Source organism: Chenopodium album, chromosome 20 (genome assembly GCF_948465745.1).
Source record: "Chenopodium album chromosome 20, dcCheAlbu1.1, whole genome shotgun sequence".
Taxonomy (NCBI): domain Eukaryota; kingdom Viridiplantae; phylum Streptophyta; class Magnoliopsida; order Caryophyllales; family Amaranthaceae; genus Chenopodium; species Chenopodium album.
Window position 1 is genome coordinate 40255095 of NC_137853.1, and position 10788 is coordinate 40265882.

Genomic DNA, 10788 nt, shown 5'->3' on the forward strand with positions numbered 1-10788 from the left:
GAAAGATATGTATGCCTTTCATATCCTCTAGATGTTATGAAGCTTCAACGCATGAAGGGATTGATATTTCTATTGATGTCAAGAATTTTCTTTGAGATCATCTATAGTTACCTTTGAAAAGAAAAGGCAGAAAATAAAAGGAAGCTCATTATATAAAGCACTGTGTTTCAAAATTTCAAGTTATATTATGCTGTCTCATGATACTTTTTGGGATTCATGGTCCATGAAAAATAAATTCATGGTGTATTGTCTGCCCGCTTAAAGCTGTAGTATGTGTGCTTTGTATCAGTTGCTGTGTGGATCATGAGTTTAAAAATTTGGAGTTTCTCAGTATGCTTTTTACAAAGAAAAACTTGGTTCTAGCAATTATTGGACTTCATTGCAAGACTTGCAACCCTCATTCTCATTGACTCCTTTCTCTCATTATAGCCTTTTGGTCGTGTATGTTCACAGTACATTTGCTTGGTGTTGGAGCTATGTAAAGTGGTTTGCTATGATTGCTTATTTACCAGAATTTAGGCTATACCCAGTATTAGACAACTGTTACAAACTGACTTCTCAAAAACATTCAAATTTCTGACTGTATATTAACTTTAAAAGACAATTTTAAGAATTTTTAAGGCATTTTCTGCCTGGATTTTAGATGTAATGAAGCCTTGATGTATAACTTGAATGCATTGAAGGGCAAAGGAAAATGTTGTCTTCTGAGGTAAGCTATATGAACATTGAGTGGTACTGGTAATTGCTGAAATTCATAGAGAATTAAAGTCCGAAATATGTAAGTGTTGGCATTAGGACGTGAGTGTGTCGTTGGTTGTTTGGTGGTCAATGTGATATTGTGATGCAACTTATTTAAATTGCATTGTAAACAGCATACTGCTACTTGTGCTTTATTGATCTGTATACTTCCCCAAAATGATGCTGCAGCTGTATCATCTTAATGTTGTTAGCAGGTAGATGTGATTGGATCTACATACAGACGTTTGACTCTGTTTTGCCAGAAGAATTCAGAATTGCAGAACAAGAAGCTCGAGATGGTGGAAGATTTCAGCTTGCATCCTTTTGGAATCCAGGCATCCAGCTCTCATAAGTTCCGGAAGCTGCTCTTGTTGTTTTTGGTATCTATCAACCCTTCAACTCTTTGGATTGAGTATTTCAGTTCCTGTTGCACATTTAACCTTGAAGGTGATGATACTATGTCTTTCCAAATAGAGCCATCTTGACATGCTGGGTTTGGGTCCTTGTAAAGCTCATAAATGTTGTCTGCTTCCTCGTTTAACTCTGAAATTATCTTCAGGCACTTGAATTCCTCTGGATCAACAAGTAGGGTTTTGTCTCTGTCCTTCCATCCTATCAACTTTATACAATAATGATCTTTAGTACAATAGTTTTATAAAATGCCAAGCAAGAAACAGTTTAATGTTCTGGCTGGCTGCGTGCAGGCTTGGTGTGGGTGAAATTGTTTTGTGCATTTGTGATTCTGTGATTTCTGATTTTGTCTAGATCTTGCACACTCTATAAGATTGAGTAGAAAAATAAATATTTTCTTGAGATGCGGGAATGATCTTATGCCTAGTGTAACCATGGCTGTTAAGTTTTATGAATGATCTTAATTTGCAATTAATGCATGTGTAGATACAGTCAGTCAGACACATAGAATATAACACTGAGATTTATATTTTTGGGCGGAGCAGATATAATTCTGTTCTGTGTTGCCTTATTTGGTGATATGATTTGTTTAGATAAATTTCGTCGGGGATGATTTTGGTTAATTGTAGTTAATGACAATAGTAATGTTAACTAAACCATAGAAAGTGAACGGGAAGATGAGAAAAAGTACCTTAGGTGGACCCTCCAAAGCATTTGTGCAGTATAATCTGGCCTGGTCTACTAGTTGGCAATATGCTGGAAATGCAGTTGCAAATCTTTTGTGAGACTTTAGCTGTGAACTCACCCTCACACCTCTCCCACACAAGATTGCCCTCCTGCATGTAAAACGAGAAATTATTTCATTAGTTCCATATTTTAACCACATAACTTGTTTGTATCCTGCCTATAATATGGTCCAATGGCTAAGTTAAGTGGATAAAAGTATGAAGATCCTTCTATGTCTCTGCAGAATATTTTTGTAGGATGAATGTTGAACTGTAGAAGTCAATTCACATGCTGATTTTCAGTTTTGTAAATTTTGTTCTAAAACATAGACTCATATTTGACTGGAATGCAGGTCTTTGTGAGCTGGACTCCCTTTCTCACCTTTGTTTCCTGTGGTTTGTATTCAGACTAAAATGACTAGGTATCATGCTTGCCATTATGCACAATATACAAGATTTGCAGCTTGCTTTTTTAGAAGGAATTTTGCTATATGAGTTGATGATAGGAGTTTAATATATGAGCCTATGAGACTGAATGACTGATAGTAGCAGATTTATAGAAAATTACAGTATATGCTTACCTTATGCCTCTAATCACTGCTAAGTAGGCATCACAAACAACACCAACCAACTCTATTCGGTATGGCCTTCTTTTTTTAATGGTTGTTTGCTCCTCCTCTTCGTCTTCTACTTGTTCCCAGTAATTTTCTGTCACAGTTCCATCTTTAGCCACATGGTATCCGGGTCCCATACGGTATCGTTTGCGGTGGACATTCCTGGCCATAGTTATTGTCTGCACTACAAAGGGAAGCCAAGATAGGGTGCCATCCATGATAACATCTCGACCCTCATTCAGTGCTGTCACGAGTACTGACGCTGCTGCGTCTGCAGATGATTGGTGAACCTGTTTGAAATAAAATCTTATGTGACCCAAATTATCATGATATGTCGCATACTGTACACAAGAATCAGGAAAGAGTAAAGCTATGGTGCTCGCTTAGGAACTTAGGAAGTGCATATGCAATTTGATTTGTCCTGCGAGTTTTAGACATGATATGTCAAATCTCAAGTGGTGATTTAATCACTTCATAGCATTAAGTGTTTGAGGAATTATATGTATTGTTATTTAAATCACAAGTTATTGTTATGTTTTGGCACTTCTGTTCAAATAGGTTCAGGCAGATGCACCTGACCCCTGCAAATCCTGCATTATGTACATAGGTTTTTCTAAACAGACAGTATTAGTTTTTAGCATGGTGATAAGATTGATGTTAATTGATCTACATGCAATTGAGGCAAGATCTTATATCCAGAGAAGAGAAGACAATCACCAGCTCTGCTGTGTGGACTGCGTCGTGATGGCCCCGTGAGCTAAGGGCTCTATAAAATAAGTCTGTTTCTTTGAAAGCATCTGCTTCTATGACTACTGCCTGCCCTGATGCTTCTTGCCAAAATGGTCTGCATGGATGATTGAGATCACGAGGTTAGTTTTCAGAGGTTTCAGTACTTCTTAGTATTGCAGCTGAATGCCTGAACTATTATATTTGTAGCACTATATGTCTAAGACCAAATTGCTTTCAATTAAAGCATCATTTTTGACAGAGATTATGAGTCATAAGATATCATATATATCATTTACTTTGTATAATTTTAGGAAGCTGCAATAAACAGTAACTGTCTGCTTAAATCTTAATAATCTTTTGCCATATTTTTCCTCAACTTAACTCATTAAGGTATGAGATCAAGCCCAAGCGTTTGAGTCAAGCTGTGATTAGGCTAAGATTGTAAAGCTGCATGCTGATTCAGGTCTTGTCAACAACCCCTAAGATGTCAGCAGGAAACAATTCTCTTTGACCGTAAAACATATATGGAGAGATAAGCAATGAATTAGAGCCCTTGTGACCCTGTCTTGTGGAAATTAGTAGTTTGTATCAGGGGACTAAGCTGAAAATATTGTATATTATCTTTATTTTCCTTTAGCAGAGAGCCGAGACATCTGTTTTGATTGATTTCATCAAAGATATATATTATTGTTATTCCATTATTTCCTTATTGTATAATCATCTTTCTCAATATAAATATATTTGCAGGTTTCATGCATAATAAAAGAGATGTATTCTTTCTCAATATATTTTGCAGGTTTCATGCATAATAAAAGAGATGTATTCTTTCTCAATATATTTTGCAAGTTTCACGCATAATAAAAGAGATGTATTCCTTACTCAATGAGGATGTCTTTAAGCACTGTACTTTTCCCAGCTCCCATTCCACCACCCATAAAGAGGAGAACTGGACTTCTATCTTTGAAAGCTACTGGTGCCATCACATCTGTGCATTCAGACTCATCGATCTCTGGTTTTGGCTGAGCGAGTCCAATTGCTTTCATTTCTTGCACCAATGTGGTAAATACTCTAGCTACCTTCAAGTCTTTGGTCACCTTCTCTATTATCTTCTCCCTGGACTCATTACATAGCATGAGAAAATGAATTTTGATTTCCCTTTTATTGTCACACTTCTCATATTGTATCATCTAAAAGTACTTTGTTCATTGCAAGAAACCAAATTGTTCGTTTCTGAGAGTTTTTCTCTGACTTACCTTGAGGCAGCTAGCAAAATATTCTTGAGCTTCTTTTTTGGTTCTGGGTCTGGCCCTTGCATCACCTGAAATGTATACCAGCCTAAATTAAGATTCTGTCATGTATTAAGGTACAAATATTGCTACAAACTTATGGCTTTTTGCAGGGCTTTAGGCAAATGTTTCATTACCCATACATTTTCAGCATGATCAATTATTTGGGGTGCTAAGTTGATTGCATGCCGGGTCTTTGATGGATTACCTGTTTGAGGGAAGTCTCTGCAAAACTCCAATGAAAGGCGAAGTAACTGAGAATGCATCGTTCAAATTCCTCGACTAGCTTGATGAAGAGTGAATCACAATCTGGATCACGGGCAAAAAAGGAGTAGACGGTATCCTCCCAACCTTCTCTCTTTTGTATATAATCAGACGCCAATCTGTTGAGCTGTGGACATAGCCTTCTGTCAGGGAATCCTAACTGCCTTGCTGCCCATATTGATCATAAGAGACATTCATAATTATATTATAAGTCATATCATGTAACATCCCGATTTTATATCAGGAGATCATAAAATGTATGTTTGTTTGTAATTGATCTATAAATTTATATCAGGTAGAATTAGATGTAATTACCTACATAATGAGAAAATCGCTCGAGCTTTGCCACCCTCTTGGAGCTATCAAACTTGATCCTAGGGACGAGTTTTTGGTTCTTAAGGTTTCGTTGATGATACAATGCAGCAGCGGCAGCAATCATTAATCCAACCGTAGACGCGATAAGCATTGCATAGCCATCTGAAGATTTGTGACATTTAGAATTGTCAGAATCAGACTGAGAGGAAAGGATATCATCAAGGTAGTTAGTTATGAAGGTTGATGTTTCCATTGTAGAAAAGATGATGCATTGCCAAAATTAGTAGAAATAGAAGATAAAATTATATTTATTGATGGATTATGTTATGGAAAAGATCTTACCTTGCTGCATTTCTCTGAATGATTGGGCTGAAGAGAGAGAAAATTCATAATCTGTGTTGAGATGGCAGATAAGGGGGGTGATTAGTGGAAGAGATCACTCTTTGCCATGCAAATCGTTGTGATTTGTTTTGGCTATGAATTTTATTCTTGTAAATTTGACAAGTGGGTTGTGTTTGTTAGGGAAATTTTTATTTCTTTTCTCTAATTAAATTCTTTTAAAATTTATCTTGTTTATTTATCTATTTTATTATTTCAAGATTTAACTTGCTCCGTATTTATTAATTTCTAAATTTAAGACAAGCATTAAATTCTTTCAAAATTTATCTTGTTATATTTATTATTAATTTATTACTCCCTCCATCTCCTAGTCCCTTAGGGCAATAGCAATAGAACAAACCTCTAAGAGGTTTGTTCACCTGCCACATCATCATTATATAAACCTCTCCCCTAACAAACCTCTCACCAACAATAGATGAACCTGCCACAACATTTCTTTTCTTAAAAAAAAAAAAGGAAAAAGCCCCAAAATTTTGCCAACTCACATGATCAAACCGGTTTGTATTTACAAACCTCTAAAATACAAACCTTTACCCACAACAAGAGGTTTGTTGAAAAACCTCTAAAAAATTCCAACAAACCTCACACAAACCCCACCATTGCTATTGCCCTTATGGGCAAATTTTAGTCTCAAATTGTTCACCCAATTTGCTTTTTCCGACAACCATAAATATTAATTTTTTTCCAAACTTTTCTCCAATTTGCAACAATACTTGTGCAAATTTATATTTTCTATGTAAATTTTGCTTTCCCATGTACTTTTATTACTCTCTCTCTCTACTTTTTGCATACCCAATGTCAATTTACTTTTTCAATGTACTTTAACTTTTTTTTATTTGTGTTTATTAATTCCCGTGAAAAATGTCCATAAGGGACTATTAAAAGGGGACGGAGGTAGTATATTATTTCAAGTTTTAACTTATTGATTAATTTCTAATTTAAAGACAAGCATTAAATATTTCCGATTAATTGTATTGACAACAAAAATGAATGTATTGTAGACTTCGTAGTAGTCAAAAGTCAATATTCCTGCTATTTTGTACGGTTTTGCCATGTAATAGGAGTTATATTATTTGAGCAATTCGTTCACATTAGATGATATGGAGAAAAAAAAAAATCTCCATTTGTATAAAGTATTTTAATTTTAAATTACTCCATGTAATTGGATGCTTAGCATATAAGAAAACTGACCAATAATTACACATTAATACATAGAATGAAAAAGGGGTGGGGTGATTTTAGATAGACATTAATAACACTTAATAAAATATTATTTTTGTAATAAATATTGTTGTATTATATATTGTCAAAGCACCTAATAAGATATAAGTTGCTTACATTTATTTTTTTGGTGCACACACACAAGGGGCAAAGTCTGAAAAAAAAAACATAAAAACAAACTAAAGAGGAACACCACGTGGTAAAGTCAAACCTACTACATCATTATGTAAAATACGACCTAAAAGCGAGGGGACTTGAATCAACTCAATTTAATTGTGTTGAGATACTCCTCGATTAGCAAACCAAACTGAAGCTTTGTTTCCTTTGTTAATGTGCTTCACTTCTAACGTGTGGATTAGCTATCGCTAATGGCTTTGTGACCATTCACAACATGATATTATCACGTGTATCAGACTATCAATCAAAGTGTTACAACTTACAATTAATTTAACACGGAAAAAACACCAAGTTGGGCCCATTAGATTTAGGGATGGCAATCCAGTCCGGATCCGACCCTACTCCGCCCCGATCCGAGGTAAAAAATCCGCTCCGAGTCCGAGAAAAAAGTAATCCGAGTTCGACTCCATTAAAATAATCCGACTCCGAGTCGGAGGAGGGTCGGAGTCGGATCCTAAAAAAAATCCGAGAAAAAAATCCGACTCCGACAAATGTCCGACTTTGATGGATTATCCGACTCCGACTCCAATAGATAGTGGATTTTTGTGTGGGTCATGGTGGCATTGGGTGTGGATTGTAAAGGCCCAAATAGCCCAACATCTCAAAGTATATTAAATAATGAAAAAGAAACTCGGAGTCGGGTCGGATCGGAGTCGGAGTCGGAGGTCGGATATTAAAGTCGGAGTCGGAGTCGGATGTTGGAGTCAGAGTCGGATGTCGGAGTCGGATGTCGGATTTAACATCCGACTTCCTGTCGGATCGGAGTCGGATTTAACATAATCCGCTCCGAGTCCGACCCGTTGCCATCCCTAATTAGATTGTGTCATTTTTTATGCGAAACACTTCAATAAAATGTTTGGTGACTTAACTAGGAATGACTAATTATTTTCCTTAAGATAGTTAGAAACTAGAAAGTGATGAAACTTCACTAATCACTAGTTCAACACTTCAACTCCTCTTCTCACAATCATTTCCTCTTTCGCTCGTTTGTGGCGCTGCTAACTGCTATTCATGGCTTTCATCATTCGCAGAAGTTTTTCTGATGCACCATCAATTACAGCTTCTGCAATAACGGGTAACAAGCTTTCATCTTTATTTCATGTAGATTCTTCCGAACTTACTCCCAGAATAACTACTCTAAAATCAATTTCTCAATTTAAAGAAGATACCCAATTGCTTCAATGGTTAAGTACTACTTGCAAATCAGGCAATATTACTATAGAAGAAGCAAAATCTTTATTTGATCATATGATTCATTTACACCCCACCCCACCAATTTCGTCTTTCAATTGTTTGTTGGGTGCTATGGTTAAAAATAAGCAATTTCATCCTGTTATTTGCTATTATAAGAGGTTGAATTTAAGTGGGTTGATTCCCAATTTTATATCCTTGAATACTGTGTTGAATTGTTATTGTAGTATGAAATGTACTAGTGCTGGATTTTCGGTTTTAGGGTTGATTTTAAAGAAGGGTTTTCAGGCAAATGTGATGACATTAAACTTTTTGGTTAGAGGGTTGTGTTTGGAGTACAAAATTGGTGAAGCTGCTGGTTTGTTTAGGAAGATGGTGCATTTGGGTTGTAAGCCAAATGTGGCTACTTGTGGGATTTTGATCAATGGGTTGTGTAGGTCGGGGAATGCCAAAGCCGCATTGCGGTTGCATCGAGAAATGGGGAATGGGAAACTTGGTTTTGGTTTTAAACCTAGTTTAGTGTCTTATACTACTCTTATTGATGGCCTTTGTAAAGCAGGATTTGTCCATAAGGCAAAAACATTGTTCATGGAAATGAAATCCGAGGGTATTTCTCCTGATGTTGTGGCTTATAGTTCTATGATTGATGGGTTTTGTCATTTTGGGACATGGAAAGAGGCGATAGGACTTTTTAACGAAATGTTGGACCAACGTATCCAGCCTAACGTGGTGACATTCAATATGCTCATTAGTGTGCTTTGCAAAGTTGGCAAAGCAAAAGAAGCGAAAGGACTGTTGGAGAAAATGAAGCAGCTAGGTGTGGTTCCTGATGTGTTTACACATAACACACTTATAGATGGCCTCTGTTTACTTGGTAATGTTGATGGTGCAAGAGAAGTGTTTGACTTATTAGCTAGTAGTAGTGATGGTTGTGATGTAATTAGCTACAATACTTTGATGAATGGATATTTTAGAAACCGGAATGCAGATGAAGCAATGAAGCTATATGAAGATATGGTTAGCAAAGGAATTAAGCCAACAATTGTAACAATGAATACCTTGCTAACTGGTCTTCTTAGAGGTGGAAGAGTTGAGGATTCTGGAAGAATATTTGGTGAGATAAGAGATCTTGGCCTCACACCAAATTCAGTTACCTATACAATATATTTGGATGGGCTTTGCAAAAACGATTGCCTTCAAGAGGCATTGGAACTTTTTAATGCTTTAGAAGCTCGTGGATCTAAGCTGGAAGTCAGGATCTATAACTGCCTCATTGATGGGCTTTGTAAAGCGAAAAACTTTGAAGCTGCCAAAGAGCTGTTCTCTAGATTACCATCTGTCGGTTTGCAACCGACAATTGTAACCTATGGAGCCATGATCCATGGGTTATGCATGGAAAGCAAACTAGAAGAGGCTTATAGTTATTTTGGAGATATGGAAGAGAAAGGTTGTGCCCCTAATGATTTTATATTCAATACCCTTATGCATGGGTTTTGTAAGAAAAATGAGAGCAATATGGTGGTGGAGCTTCTTCAAGAAATGAAGAAAAGAAAACTTTCACCAGATTTATTCACTGCTTCTATAGTGGTAGATTTACTTTCTAAGAACGAAGATCATAAGAAGTTGCTCAATATGCTACCAACCTTCCCCATGCAAGCATCAGCAAAAAAGTCCTGATGATCTGACTAGGCTACAAAATTCTTTCTCTTCTTACTTCTTTGAAAGTGAGATTTGTCTACAGAGTAGCTGCTCTCTATGGCAGATTTGAGCCTACATTTAACAGATTGCTATGGTCCACCCACTCACAGACCTAGGAAGCTAATTCTTATTTCAGTAGTCTTGGTGACTTCATTTGTAATATGTACTCACGGGCAGTCATTTTCTTGGACAATTTGAGCACATCTGGTAGGGTCATAGGGTGGTACTTGGTAGCAGCTGTCTTCTTCGTAGTATTGCCAGTTTATGCCCTTCATGCTTTCAAGATGATACTAAGATTCCAGAACGAGCAGCACCACTAACAAGGTTGAGGATGCCCGTTGCTCTTACCTCTGTCAATTGTAGGCTAAAATAATCTCATTTGGAGGCACATTAGTTCTTTGTAAAGCCACTGGTCCTATGTAGCAGTGAAAAAAATGGAGTCAAAGTGACAGAGAACAACTGGAGGCTGCCTATTTTCTTTCCTGAGTTGGTATTACATGATATCAAGCTGTGATGTGGATTATCGCTTGCCATTCTGTAATTATGGAAGTTTTTGGCTTTCCTCACATGATTGTTGTGATTGATTGACCGACTGTAAATGTATGTCGGTTTTACACTTCAATATCTATCAGAGACTTGCAATGTGGCCCATGGAAATCATGCTATGAGAACAACTGCTTGATCAAACTTGTAAAGTTGTAAGTTTACTGGTACTTTGGGCATAAATCAATTTCATTGATATTTTCATTTATGACAGATTTATCAATCTTAGTAGACTATCTGAACAATCAAACTGATTCAGACATTCCCAATGCATGTATTGCTCGGATCATGTATGTTCATTTAATTTTCTTTTTCTTGCAGTTATATCTTCTATATGAGTTGCATGGTCAGCCTTTTTATGCGGCATGTTTTTTTTTTTTTTTTTTTTTTTTTTTTTTTTTTTTTTTTTTTTTTGCTGCAGCTGTAGCAGTGAGTCTTAAGAGAGGAATATGCGGAGTGTGGTGATCAAAGTAGCAA

At 36.5% G+C, this 10788-nt stretch overlaps 2 protein-coding genes across 2 annotated transcripts; one reads left to right on the top strand and one right to left on the bottom strand.

Moving 5' to 3' along the window:
• Nucleotides 1-956: 956 nt before the first annotated feature.
• Nucleotides 957-5335, bottom strand: LOC145597239 (calmodulin calcium-dependent NAD kinase-like). The gene is made up of 8 exons (XM_081653386.1): nt 5083-5335; nt 4712-4935; nt 4471-4535; nt 4097-4330; nt 3206-3332; nt 2456-2778; nt 1841-1985; nt 957-1357 (listed from the first exon to the last, which is right to left on the bottom strand). The coding sequence occupies exons 1-8, from the start codon at nt 5333-5335 to the stop codon at nt 1085-1087; spliced, it is 1644 nt and encodes a 547-aa protein (XP_081509512.1). The 3' UTR covers nt 957-1084.
• Nucleotides 5336-7824: 2489 nt separating this feature from the next.
• LOC145598879 (uncharacterized) lies at nt 7825-10452 on the top strand. The gene has a single exon (XM_081655279.1). The coding sequence runs from the start codon at nt 7891-7893 to the stop codon at nt 9745-9747; it is 1857 nt and encodes a 618-aa protein (XP_081511405.1). The 5' UTR covers nt 7825-7890; the 3' UTR covers nt 9748-10452.
• Nucleotides 10453-10788: the final 336 nt, after the last annotated feature.

Coding starts and splice junctions, on each gene's coding strand:
- LOC145597239 (XM_081653386.1), bottom strand. CDS start 5,335: ATGGAAACATCAACCTTCATAACTAACTACCTTGATGATATCCTTTCC. Junction 4,331..4,470: donor ATTTTGCTAGCTGCCTCAAG/GTAAGTCAGAGA, acceptor TAATGAGTCCAG/GGAGAAGATAATAGAGAAGG. Junction 1,986..2,455: donor GCAGTGATTAGAGGCATAAG/GTAAGCATATAC, acceptor TTTTACATGCAG/GAGGGCAATCTTGTGTGGGA.
- LOC145598879 (XM_081655279.1), top strand. CDS start 7,891: ATGGCTTTCATCATTCGCAGAAGTTTTTCTGATGCACCATCAATTACA.